A 13,948-nucleotide genomic window follows, 5' to 3' on the forward strand; every position below is an offset into this window, starting at 1 on the left:
CTCCTTTGCTTGTAATTAAGTGAGCCCTTAATGCCTGAGAAGTCGTGAACGTGAGTACAAACCTTGTGCCTAAACTACATAGAAATCCACAGATCAGCTTAAGCTGCTGTTTTCCAATGGACATAGGCCTCAAAATGCCAACAAGTCCACAAGGTGTCTAGCCATAAAGGTGTCAAGTGTGTTGAAGTGTTGCTTCATACACCCTATTACTACTAATTCAAACCTGGGGCCTTTATTGTCTAGAGTACCACTATGGAGGGTGCTTTACATGCACAGGACAGTCTCTGGAGGACAAGTGTAGAAAGACGAAACCTGAGCACACATTGTTTAGAAGCCTTTCTGGTGCTATGTAACTGGCTCCTTTTTATGTTGCAGAGGACCCTCCTCCCATTATGAATTACTCCAAGTTCATAATTATAAGGAAGTACAAGTACTCAACGACTACTGAGGCCCAGCTATCCACCTTGTGAAAAAAGAAAAAAGAAAACAAGGAACACTGCTTAACCTTTTGCACTCGGATGTCGAGTGTGACTCTATACATGGTTAACATCGGTAGCAGCTCTTTTTATACTCTTTGAATGTATCAATAATTTGAAATATAAAAAAATCCAAATAAATAAGTTTGTATGAAAAGAAACTCCAGTTTTTTAATTCTACTGCCGCGCTTTGTAAAATATGGGGTATTTAAAAAATTAAATCCCGAGTAGAATAAAGGAATCGAGAAAAAAAGCAAGCTAGTGCAAAGGGTTAAAGAGGCTGAATCACTATAATACTAGTTCTAGGCATCATATAAATGTTGTGACTAAAGAATTTGATCAGAAGCTTATTTTGATCAGTCAACTTATCTTATTCTTGTCAATTATTTGACTTTGGGGAAATAGTAGGACCAGGTACTAGGTGCTCTTTCAAATGACTCTGACATAGCTATTATCCCTATTTTTACAGATAAGAAAACTAAGATAGAGTTGTGACTTGCTCAAGGCCACTCAGCTAACAAGCGTTGAACCCAAGTTATATTTCACTGGGGAGCATGTGGACTTTGTAAGGCTCAACAGGAGAAAGAACTTCAAATCTTACTCTATTCCATTGGTTCTGTAACCTTAGTGTGCATCAGAGCTCCTGCTTGACTCCTTAAAACCTAGATGTCTGAGCCCCCACTCCCAGAGGTAGGTATTTATGAGGCTGCATTTCCAAGTTCCTAGACAATGCTAATGCTGGTGATCAGGAAACCACACTTTAAGAATCACTGCTCTATTCAAATCATCCCATTTCAATCACTGCCATCAATAGTTTAAAGACCCCTAACTTAATCTCAAGGTAGTGACCTACAAAGATTAGATCTTCAGCATTCCACTAAAGCCCAACCTTAACCATCCTAGGAGTATTAGCATGAAAACAACCTCTCACTTTGTGCTCCGTTTAGTCACCCAATCCTAAAAGATGACATCAGAATCAAATACTGGCTTGTTAAACGTGGAAGTAGGAGAAAGGATTCAGATTCTGACAAGACACATAGTAAACAGCTGCAAAGGCAGTTAATATCTGCTATTTAGGTAAATGCTCATCGAAAGGTAGAAGATATTTATTTAAATTAGAGTGGGATAATTATCAAGCTTTAATAAACTTATTTTGGAAAATACTGTTCTGTTCCTTTTTTAAAAATCCTATAAGCTTAAGAGCTCAACCAATTGAGTACTTTAATCAAATGAGGCAAAACACCCATCTTAGCCATTTACAACAGTAAAATCCAGACAAATCAGTTTATCCAAAGGTCATTTATGATCACCTACATTAATCAGTCACCTAAGATTATTAAGATATATTTAAAATGCAGATTTCTCAGTACACTTCACTACAGAATCAACTTGGAGACGTAAGACTAGGAATATGTATTTTTACTAAACATTCCCAGGTGATTCTTATACATGTTACAACGAAAATTTAGTGGAAAGTTCTCAATGTTTCTCATTTGATCTTCAATCAGCTGAGGTTTCCCATTTCACAACATTTGTTGAAAGCCTCTTTACTGAACATACAGAATGAGATAGTACTCTTGCCCACTTCCTAATAAAGTAAGAAGACATGAAAATTTCTCCAGACCAGAATGAAAAACTGGAACAGGACAAGGACTCCGTGAAAGCCAGAGAAAAGTGGTCACTTCTGGCATGGGGTTAAGTGGTGACTGCAGATAGACATCACTAGAAAGGAAACAGAGTATCTATGACTATGCCTTCAATACTAAAACAGGCTCTGAGATATTTCTAAGGAGCTTACAATACTGCCTTCCTTCCTAAAAATAGGTGATAAATTGGAGAAGTCCTGGGTATACAAATTTAAACCCAAGAGGCACTCCAGGTAAAAAGAAATACTTGGACAGAACAAAACAGGATCATAGATTTATGGGAAAAGAATGCACACTGAACTTTATTTTCAGGAAATAGGGTGGCTGGAGGAGACCTTTAAAAAAACAACAAAATGTTTTCAATAAAAGCACTTAGCAAAGTATTTCTACTTTTGTACAATAGCACCTACTGGCCTACATATTTACCTATGTGCAATCAGTTTGGATTCTGCTTGACGTTCTTCCAGTCTTACCTATGCAAACACTTTTACTATGTTTTCAGTCACTTATGGATACATTTCATCATATTGTATTATAACTTTAAAACTATTTCCCTAAAAATTTGAGCTCAAGATTATCTGACATCTCAATTCTAGAGTTAGCTCAAATCCTAAAGGAGTTCTATAGTATTTTCAGGACTATAAGGAGAAAAAAACAAATTTTTTGTTTGTTAATCCTCATCCAAGGATATTGTTCCCATTGATTTTGAGAGTCGGAGGGAGGGAAACATTGATGTGAGAGAGAGACATTGATTGGCTGCCTCCCTATTGGTTGCCTCCCGCATGCATCCTAACCTAGGCCAGAGATAGAGCCTGCAACTGAGGTACTTGCCCTGGACTAGAATCGAACCTGCGACCCTTCAGTCTGCAGGCTAACACTCTAGCCACTGATCCAAACTAGCCAGGGCAAGGAGAAAATTTTTAACTTCTTGTTTGCCCAACTTGAATCCATTTCCCCACAGAGAAAACAACATGCTTCTGCTAACAGACAACTTTCCCAACATTCTGAGATTAGGGTAGTTGGTGCTATCATCTACAAAGGATTAGTTCTGCTGAAATGCCTATTTTTATATCACACAAAGGAGGAAGGTGATTTGATTTTTAAGGGGAAAAAGTAATAACTGTCGTCAAACTATCACCAGCTGAACCTCCACTGAGCCCACCCCATCTGCCCAGGACTTCTGCACTGCTAAGGGAGATTTCACAGAGTTGGGGTATCTGGCCTTGGAGAACTTCTTGTTTGGAAGTGTAACAAATGGCAGTTAAAAGACTAGTCAATTTGTGTTCATCCTCTCCTCTTTTGGTTCCTTTTGGGTTAACCAAAACCATGAAAAATTATGAAACAGATTCTGAGGTATGATCAATTCCCCGAGGCTCTTGTTTCTTTATTTCTAATGTTAAATAAATAGCAAGAACTACTGACATTGCATCTATTCCTGTGAAAACACACTGTTTGTAAGAATAAGGTACAGTAAGTCTAACATTTATTCTCAATCACTTTTCCAGTACTCAAATCACTATATGGTAATACCTCTATGTATTATGACCCTTCCTGAGTTTAACAGCTTTAGTGTATTGTCCATACCAAAATACTGCATGGTTAGGAAGGAATTATAATAGTAAGTATATTCAAAGTGTTTCATAAAATTAGTTTCCCAGGAGTTTAAGTACTGAGTCTAATCCCTAAGATTTTAGTTTCTCAAATTTACAAAAATGGTGATTTCACACTCTTTATTACATTTCTAATCACTCTGACAAATCTACCTGAAAACTACTATTCTAAAATTCACTCAATACAGGTGTCTGATACAAAAAGACACTGAGAAATAAATGTATAGAACTTTAAACTATTCTTCTATTACATGTGAAAAGGTTTAACGAGCTTATAGGCATCCTAAAAATAAAAAATAAAAGATTTTCTAAAACAGTTATGAGTTTGAACATCTTTGGAAATTTAAGAACCTAGGTTTCCAATTTTTTAAGGAAAAAGAAACCTCCTAGTAGTGGGAACTACTCTCTCTACATTACTTTCGTTCACTAAAGCATTAACTGCCAGAAAGTACCTTCCATCCCCATTCACCCTGGTATGACAGGAGCCTTTGTCCCGCTGAAATCTCAATGGAGAAAGTGACTGCACAGACCTACAACAGACTAATTTCAAAATGTTTGTTCTGAGAGCCATATGGGTTTATCTTGTTTACATGTGTCTAGTCGTTACTAGTATTTACTTTCTGAATGTTTGAATTAATGAATATAGCAACTTAAATTTTCCATTTGCAATGAAACATGAAATTCTTAGCTTACTAAGTAACCTTTTGTGCTATCCCCAAATTCAAAGGAGGGAAAGTTACTCACTGCCAAAGATTCTTAAACTGTAATTTAACTTACCAGTAAAAAGTGATTTGTACAGGGCCACAAAGTCAAGGCAAGTCTGTACCCTGAGCCAGCCTGTCTCAGATTCAAAGCAATAGTAACATACTCAGGCTCCCTAGTGACCCTTCCCCTTGGGTACAATCTCACAATACCAAATTTCAAGAAATTAAAGAAGTTCCCTTTGTACAAAAGACTAATAACACAATCTCTGAAAGAGATGTTTGGGGTTTTTTAAGGATTGACAAGGAACTAAAAATTTTGTTCTAAGCTTTACCTTTCTACAGTGATCCTCACATGCTCTTTAATCCTCAATCTTGTGAGGTTAAGTATTAGACAATTCACAGGTGAAGAACGAAGACTTGGAGGTTAACTTCCCCTTGGCTCAGAGTCTCTATCCTTTCCACTATATCATGGTTGCCTGACTTGCGGGGGGGTGGGGAAGGTGGGGGGGGGGGTGGCAGCCCCACCCAATCCCCCCAAAATTATTAACATTCTGAATCAGAGAAACAGTCAAAGTTTTGCAGACTTTTAAAAATCCAATCCTATCCAGCTGGTGTGGTTCAGTGGTTGAGCGTGGACCTATGAACCAGGAGGTCACGTCACAGTTTGATTCCTGGTCAGGGCACATGCCCGGATTGTGGGCTTGGTCCCCAGTAGGGAATGTGCAAGAGGCAGCCAATTAATGATTCTCTCATCATTGATGCTTCTCTCTCTCTCTCCCCCTCTCCTTTCCTCTCTGAAATCAATAAAAATGTATTTTTAAAAAAACCAATCCTATTTTGAACTCATACTGAGGGCAATATAGCCATGCAATATTAATATTCACTTTCCCACAGGTTTTTCCCCCCATATACGTTAAGAACCATACATTCCTAAAATGTTTATATATTTTTTACTTGATTGATTTTTAGAGGAAGAGGGAAACACTGATATGAGAGCACATCAATCATCTGCCTCCTATAGGCCTCCTACAAGGGATTGAGCCAGCAACCCAGGTTGTGCCCTTGACCAGGAATCAAACTGGCAACCTTTCATACACAGGACAACACTCATCAACTGAGCCACACCAGCCAGAGCAAGATGTTTATCTTTTGAAGACTTTATCTTGGAAGACTCTTTAAAATTAGACCCTATTCTGTAGTTTCTATTCTACAAAATTAAATTCTCTGGCCTACCTTTGATTAAATTTGAAGTCTGCTCCTATTGTGATGCGTATCTGCTAATCCTTTGTATAAGACCTCTACCAAGATCCTTTTGGCTTAATCTAATGGACATTAGTGAACATACCCCTGACTCTGGTTTATTTTCAAGTAGCACTTCCAAAAGAACATGTTCAAGACAATTCAATACTCAACATTAGCTAGACTTATGAGCCATTACCGAAATGTCTGCTGACTAAATTTTTTTCATCTCTCAACTTGGACTTATACACAACTGTTAACATGGTGTTCACTACTTAAATTCTCATACCTACCTCAGCTTTATTATTTAAGGGGTTCTTTTTCCCAAGAAGTACTATTTCACGGGAAGCTGAGTTGGTCACTTTAACCATATGGATAAATGAAAAATTAAGGTAACATGGATGCTTTGAGCTTTCTCATTTTAAAAATGTTAGGGGAGAAAACAGTGGCCTTTGAAAAAACATGCTGACACAAGATACACTGAATTTTGTGGTTAAAAACAAAAAATCACAAATAATGAATTTGGCATTTCACTTATTAAATGTATCTAAAAGGCAAAGCTCTGGGAATCTTTTATTGAAAATCCAAGCTCTGGGTATCTTTTATTGAAAATCCATAGGAAAGGACTGAGAAATTAGTCACATCAATATACTTCTTCAAGGATATCTCCTCCAAGCAACCTCTCAAACATCTATCTTTGCTAGGCTGTGCTAAGAAAAATACAAAGAATACTGGGTTCAAGGGTTGACTGATTTGTTTTTGTTGTTAAAATACATACAGGAAAATGTCAGAATACCCAGGAATCTACTTACCTTGTTCTCAACATATTCAACACCAAAGAGAAATAAAGTCCCCAACATCCCTGATTACTTTAACACATTTTGTTGGAGCTTATCTAGGTGTTTCAGAAATGCTAATGAACTGAGTCCTTTGGTTCCTTAAATCCAAAGACACAAAGTTAGTTAACTTCAAAGACTCAAAGAGGAACTGAAGGCCTGGTAGAGATGCACCTTACCCCAAATCTAATCAGGAAGGCAGAAGGGAGATGGAAATAAAAATATTTGCCCAGCGGGAGTGGCTCAGTGGTTGAGCATCAACCTGTGAACCAGGAGGTCACAGTTAGATTCCCCATTAGGGCACAAGCCTGGATTTTGAGCTCGATCTCCATGGAGGTTGTGCAGGAGGCAGCCAATCAATGATTCTCTCTCATCATTGATGTTTCTATCTCGCTCTCCCTCTCCCTCTCTGAAATCAATAAAAATATTTAAAAAATAAAAATAAATATTTGCTAGACATTTCAGAAAATATTTCAAGAATAGCGTATAAGGTAAAAGTGGCAGGGAAAGAACTGAATGGATCTAAAAACTTAAGACAACAAATTAAAAATGAATAGCTACCAAAAATAAATTTAAAACTTAAATTTCCTAGCTCACTTGCATTTTCTTTACTAAAATATGGAGACATAAATGACAGCCATTAATACAGATTTTGATAAGGGGTGATCGATCTAGCTTGATGATATTACAATGCATAAACCATAGAGATATACTTGATTTAATCAGCAAAGTCACTTCTCTCCCATGTTTGAAGAAAATTTAGAATCTTTCCTGAACATATAAAAATCATGTTAAACAACATTTATTTGCTATTAAATCACCTCAGCAAACTATTAATCATTTTCTATAACACTACCAAAAATGCCATTAATACCCTACAGATATTCCACTATAAACTATAAAGCTTTTCCCACCTAATATAGTTGAGGCTACCGTACTCCCCATATCTTTATCCCCCTACACCATTCCCAGGACCTAGGCTATCAGCACAGAGCACACTGCAGACACCTAGATAGGCAGGTTGTGGGGAAAGGGTGAGGGTTGGCAAAATGCCAATTATTACATGCTATTTGCCTCTATTTTATTTTAGATTTCCTACTTCAACTGCTGGCGTGGAGCCCTGGCGATGGAAAGCTGCTTCTCAAACTTCAGATTTACTAGGCATGGAAATAGAGAGAAAAGACCTGTCCCAACTATTACTGCTCAAAGTTTAAACACAATTGAAAGCTTCCTTTAACCTCATTCACTTCTTAAGGACTTAGTGAGAAATTTCTCCCACCCCAAACTTTTTACCTTAAGAAGCCAAATTCTCAACCATTTTCTCCAATGCCTTTATTATGAGAAGTTAATGGTTTCAAAATAATTTAGGGGCAGTCAGATAATCTAAACCACAGGACACAGAAAAGTCACTCAACTGACTTTCTTCCACCTCTAAATGCAATGAACTGATTACATTTTACCTTTCAAGAGGGTTTTAAACTCAGGGTCCCACATCAAATACTCATTTCCATAATTTCTATAGCTTCATTCAAATGTAAATAATTACAATTCTGTCCACTTTTCCAAGTGAACCTAAAGCTTTATTGGTGCTCAACGTAGTTTCATATGGAAAGGATGAAATCCCTCACAAAACATGCTTCTGGGTAAACAACTATGGATTTTAGGAAAATCAGACTTTGCACTGAAGATATGGCAGTTGTTAAAAACTTGTAACATACACACCCATTGCACACCCAACTAACATGAAATAATTTCAGTATAATCTGAAGGCTCCTAATGTGAAATAACATCTAGAAAGTACAATAGAATCATTTCCCATACCATTAGCAGTAGAGGATAACTGTTATTATAATTAATAGATAACACAAAGCTTTCTCTAACACATTTACAGACTAAAAAAGGCAGGCATTTTTTGCACACCTCCCCATCCCCACATGCCAAAAAACAATAAAACCCAAGAGCTTAATTTTGGAATATAAGTTTTTTAAGATACGTTAGGGATCCTTGGCACTGTATAATGTATAAATGAATACTAATTCACTAAGATTCAGAACAAATGAATAAATCCCTTTTTCAAACTCACAATTCCCCATTTTTATGCTGATGTTAAAGAAAACAATCAGATTCAAAAAATTTTCTACTGTTGGTTAAAATGCGATATGAAAGGTTCATATTTTCCATCTTACCTTACTTAGCAAAGAAAAGTGTGAGTTGATGACAATTAGCATTAATCCAGTATTCACCTTTCAAACCATGAGGTATTTCAGATTCCTTTAGTAACTCCTAGATTTTGTTTTACCACAGAACATCAGAATCTAAAATTTGTTTACGAGTTCTGATATACTGGTAATATAAAAAACACATGTTAACAAGTCAACTTTAGTTTTATATCTAAGTGTGGTATAAAGATTCTACAATAGCTTGCTAATTCTGAAAAGGTGCCCCAAGTAATCTACAGTGCTAGGAAAGATGACACTGGAGCCCGATGCTTAAGTGTTTTTGGATTGAGGAGGAAAATGTGCCAGACTTCTCATTAGAAGGTGTTCTGAGTTTGTTGTTTTTAAAATGTGATAGGACCTTTCAGATAGCTACATCATCAGTCATCCCCCAACCCAATCTGCACCCAACAGCACAGAAGTACAACTATCTGTTAGCATGAGAAACAATTTATATTTCATTCCCCCATCCCATTTGAATCCATTAAGCTAACCAGAATCAACACAAGATGATGTCAAACTACAACCCCATATAACATTGCTCAGAATAATCACTGATGGAATTAAGCATCATACTTTGCTCATGCTGGGGAGGGAAGAACCCCATAACTCCAAAATAGGCAGACTTCAAGTCTTTGAAAGAGCAAAAGGATCAGTACCCCTCCAACCTGATGTTATCACTATAAACTCTACTGATAGCCTGACAGTCTGCACAGTGCTTGTAACCATGACTCAGCCCCAGTACAGTTAGAAGGGAAGTCTTTTAACTTAGGTAAAAGAGAGTATAGTTTCTACGCCTGAAACTCCCAGCTCACAGTCAATATTTTAAATATAAATACATTTCACATATAAAAGATTTTCTCAACAATTCAGTATGGGCCAGAATGTTCTAAATCTATAAGAACAGCCAATAGTTTTAACTAATGTAAAGAATGCGCTCCAAAGGGCAAAACTTTTTAGACCTTAGGGGATGTGGGCAGGAAAAATGAGGGATGTTTGCTTTAATATATGAACTTGCACAGTTAATCTGTAAGACGGCTTTAAGTTAGGTCCACTTAAAATCAAGCTTAAGCAAACTCTTAATACAAAGTTCAATAATGACATGTCATGAGCTAATTAAACATTGATTTTTATTTTTTCAAAACCGTCTTTTATAGTTACATAAATCAATCGCTAATTACCAGTGTTCCTTAATAGAGCAAGCACTACAAGATAATCATTCCATTGTCAGACTCTTAGGATGGGGAGGCAATAAAAGTGCTTTTTCTCTTGAAGGAGCAGATTTAGATGAAAAAGTAAGCAAATGACAAACTATCAAATTCATCTCTCTGGCCTTTTTCAGCTCGGTAAGAAAGTAGAGCAGCTTCTAACAGAACCATCAGAATCATCCCAGAATCACATACATACCATAGTGGCTAAAACCTGTGAGCTTTGGAGTGCTCAATTCACTACCCTGGGCAAGCTAGTAAATAAACCTAAGCCTCAATTTCCTCATCGGTAAAATAGAGATGATAGTACCTAACTCATAAGTGTCCTTCTGAAGATTAGATTCTCCATGGAAAGAGCTGAAATTTGCGCCTGGCAGACAGAATGTATTCCGTAAATATTAGCAATTATTGTTATTACAAGTCAACACATTCTAAAAGTCAATATAGCCAAGTTTACTCCAGCCTGTATAAAAATGGCCCACAGTCACTCACATACTCAATATTTCCTTTGTATGATTTAAGTGAGGACCATGGAGGTTAACTTTCTGAGAAGTTACTAAACTCTGTTTCATTACTAAATATATTACCTACTCAGTCTCATTCTGAAAGTCAAAAGAACACTTTTTCTGTATTAAGATTCTTTCTCCAAGAGAGGTTTTAAAAGGACTTCTTACACCCTTACCTGCCACATCCTTTCTTTGCTCCCACATCCCAAAAAAAGCATATTAATACTCTTTGAAGTTTTCTGAACTCCAGGGGTCTCATCGCCCTCTTTTCAAATCCTAGGTTGGCTAAACATAGTTAAGACACTTAGCATCTATGTACTAGTCTTGCATAACACCCAGCTCAGAAGTCACCTCCTGAGAAACTTTCCCACCCTCAGACAAAATTAAGTCCCCTAGTCTCCCAAAGCACTTTGGGTATACATATGCCCCAGCACCTACCTTATAATTAACTAATTATGTCTCCCCCAATAGACTGAATTGAGGGCAGGAGCAGCACTGTGGTCTAGCACTGTGCTTGGCACATTTTAGGTGCTCAAGAAATGCCAGATTTTTACTTAACCAGGCTATCTCCTGCCAGAGTACCATCTCTTGCTAGATGCCCCACTTCAGAATCTGAACATACAGCTGCTCTCAGTAGAGCAGGCTAACATGATGGGCTGCTGATTACAACATCAGAAAACCTACTCATCAGCTTCTCCCATTGGAAAGGTTCCTGGAACCCCAACTCAATTGAACAAAATTATGTACCAACAGAATCTGTGGGAATTCCCAGCACACCAGATCTCCTTAACCAAGAACGTTGAAAGGCTCAAAGAGTAAGCCTTTTACTGGGGGACTCTTCACTGGGTAACAGAAGTGGAAATATTCAAGGAATAAATGCCTTGCTTTGGCTTAACCGAGTTGGAAAACATAAAGATCTGGGGGAAGCAAAATAGCTCTTGATACCTGAAAAAAAAAACAAAAAAAACCCAGCGGCTTTTGAAAAAGAATGAATAGGAAGCAGGGTGAGTGCTGGTCACTCTTTGTTTCAATAAATAAAATCTTTTTTTTTTTCTTCCCCACAGTCCAGAAGAAAAGGCCAATACACCAGGACCATGATGAGATAGATGCTCCACAACCTTTCCCCCTGACAAGTACACTAAACTGCATTTCTAAAAAAGCACTGCCTTAGGAACCTCAGCCACTTGAAAAGTTCTAGTCAATAACACTTTAACTTTTTTTTTTTTAATCAATATGCCTGAGTTCAACATTTACATTGGGTGGCCCATAGAGAACTTGTAAACTTTTTGAAGGGAGATACTACTTACTACCTTTGCAAACAACACAACTTGGGAAAAACAATCTCAAAATAGGAAGAACTCCACAAAGGGTGGCTTTAGTTTTACAGCCATAATTCCTATCATAAACATCTTACCAAAAATAAAAAATAAAAAAATCAACAGTTGCCAGAGGGAAGCTTTCATTCTGGATGTAGAAAAGGAAACAAACAAGCAACAGAAAGGGAATAACCCCCAAAATAAAGTTCACTTTGGAAAAAAATAGTAACAATTCCGTCTCCCACCCTTCCCTCTCCGGTAGGTCTGTGATTTACACGGCTTTGCTCTGCAGAAAGCTCTCTCTGGGAAGCTCAGGGAAGGAGCCGAGGGAGGGAGAGAAAGGCTCAGGCACTGAAAGGAGAGGAGAGAGAAAAAGAAAATGGCGCAGAGACTAAGTCCCGACTGTCGACAAGGCGACTTTCCCGGGAGAAATCCGGACCCGCACAGGCTGCCTGAGGCCCGGCTGCAGGCGACACGGGGTCTCCGTTGCCCCCTCTTGGGAGGGCTGCGATCTGGGGGGGCTGGGATTCCCGGAAAGCAGGTCTAGAGGCGGCCCGATGGGAACAATGGGGCCGGTGAGCGAGGAGCCGGGACTTAGTCTCTGGGACGCCATGTCTGTCCTCTGCCGGCGCCGGCGGGCGCGGGGCAGGCGGCCGGCGACGGGGGTGGTGGGGGAGGGCCAGGGTCGGGGCGGGGGGCACACTCACCATTCAATCGGAAATCCGCTTCGATCTGGAGGGAGAAAAGGAGAGACTATGAGACAACAAGGACATAAACCCCGCGGGCGGCGAGCGCGCGCACCGTGGGCCTGGCCCTCCCTGCGCCCCCCAGGGGTGGGGGCCCCGGGGAGGGCCCGAAGGGGCAGCCATCCCCCCCCCACACGATAACTTCGGAGCTTTCGTCCGGGGCCTAGAGGTCAGATGTCCTCTGGCCGACCGCCCCTGGCCGGGGGCTCCGGCCTGTCAAAGCGGGAGGTCGGGGCCAGGGCCGGAGACCGCGGGGGGCCGAGGCGGGGCGGGGAGGTCGGGCGGTACCTGGGAATCGTTGTGCAGATGGTCCCCACTCATTTCGGCCGGAGCGGCGAGCGCGGCGGGCGGCAAGGGGCGCCGAGGAGACGCAGGCGGTCAGGACCGGCCTGTGCGGGCGGACGGGGGCTCTCGGAGGCTCCCGGAGGCGCGGGTAAGCGGGGGCGGGGGCGGCGGGTCTGAGCCTCCGGGAACGCTGAGGCGGCAGCAGAGGCGGCAGAGGCGGCGGCGTCGCTCAGACTGCCGGGCCGGCGACGAGAGCAGACCCCAGCAGTTGTGTAACAGCCTAAGTTCGCATTTCGACTCACTGCGCCTGCGCGGCCGCTTTTAAACGGGACGTCTGCTACGTCAGAGACTCGTGGAAAGAGGCCGAGGGTGGCGGGGACCGCCCCCTCGCGCTTCCAAAGGAGTACCTGGTTTTGCATCGACTGCCCCGCCCCTAGCCCAGGCGTGACGCTGTGATTTGCATAAGGAGCCGACTCCTCCCACGGCCGCCCACCCTGAGCAACCTACCTATTCTTCCTCTCCCTGAGCCTTTTCTCGGAACCCCGGTCCCCGCTGATGGCAGTGCGCAGGCGCAGCCTGGACCCGCCTCCGGACCCCGCGGCCGCGCGGCCACGTGGTGGGCCTTTAAAGGCGGACCGCGCCGGGCCGGGCGGGCGGTAAAGTACCGCTTCTGCACCTCCCCGGAACTCCTCTGCCTTGGTGTGTGTGTGTGGCGGGGGGGGGGGGGGGGGGGGGGGGGGGGGGTCCCAGAGCTCCCACCAGCGCTTCCTCACTCATTCACCAGACTCGGAGGCCGCCTGGCCGGGGGAGCCCCCGCCCCAGCCTTTGTCCAGGCTTTCCAACTTCTGTATTATTTCAAGCACACTTCTTAAAATTTAATTTTACAACCAACCAAAGATCTGGTTCAGCTCCAGCTTTCAGCCGGTTACAGGAAGCCCTGGGGCGCAGAGGCGCAATTCCATTCTTTCATTCTACATACATTGAGCATCCACTGTGAGCCAGGAATTGTGGCGAGAAAGGGGGTGGTGCAAGGGGTGGGGGAAGGAGGCCTCGAGTAAACACGACCACAACCAAGCTTTGACCACCGCTGGATCACTAGCACGCTATGGGACAGAGGGGAGCAGAACTGCAGCTTATGGAACATTTACTGTGTCCTCTGC

The 13,948-nt window shown here is 41.2% G+C and overlaps 1 protein-coding gene across 1 annotated transcript in view; it reads right to left on the minus strand.

Moving 5' to 3' along the window:
- The window catches only part of TOP1 (DNA topoisomerase I), an 85,223-nt gene extending 72,384 nt beyond the window's left edge, over positions 1–12,839 (minus strand). The window contains exons 1-2 of the mRNA XM_079783695.1: positions 12,792–12,839; positions 12,465–12,489 (exon numbers count right to left, since the gene is read on the minus strand). Coding sequence (XP_079639821.1) covers positions 12,465–12,489; positions 12,792–12,824 — 58 coding nt within the window. The 5' untranslated portion in view covers positions 12,825–12,839. The remainder of the gene's footprint in view (positions 1–12,464; positions 12,490–12,791) is intronic.
- Positions 12,840–13,948: the final 1,109 nt, after the last annotated feature.

This window comes from Cnephaeus nilssonii, assembly GCF_951640355.1.
Source record: "Cnephaeus nilssonii genome assembly, chromosome: 11".
Lineage (NCBI taxonomy): Eukaryota > Metazoa > Chordata > Mammalia > Chiroptera > Vespertilionidae > Cnephaeus > Cnephaeus nilssonii.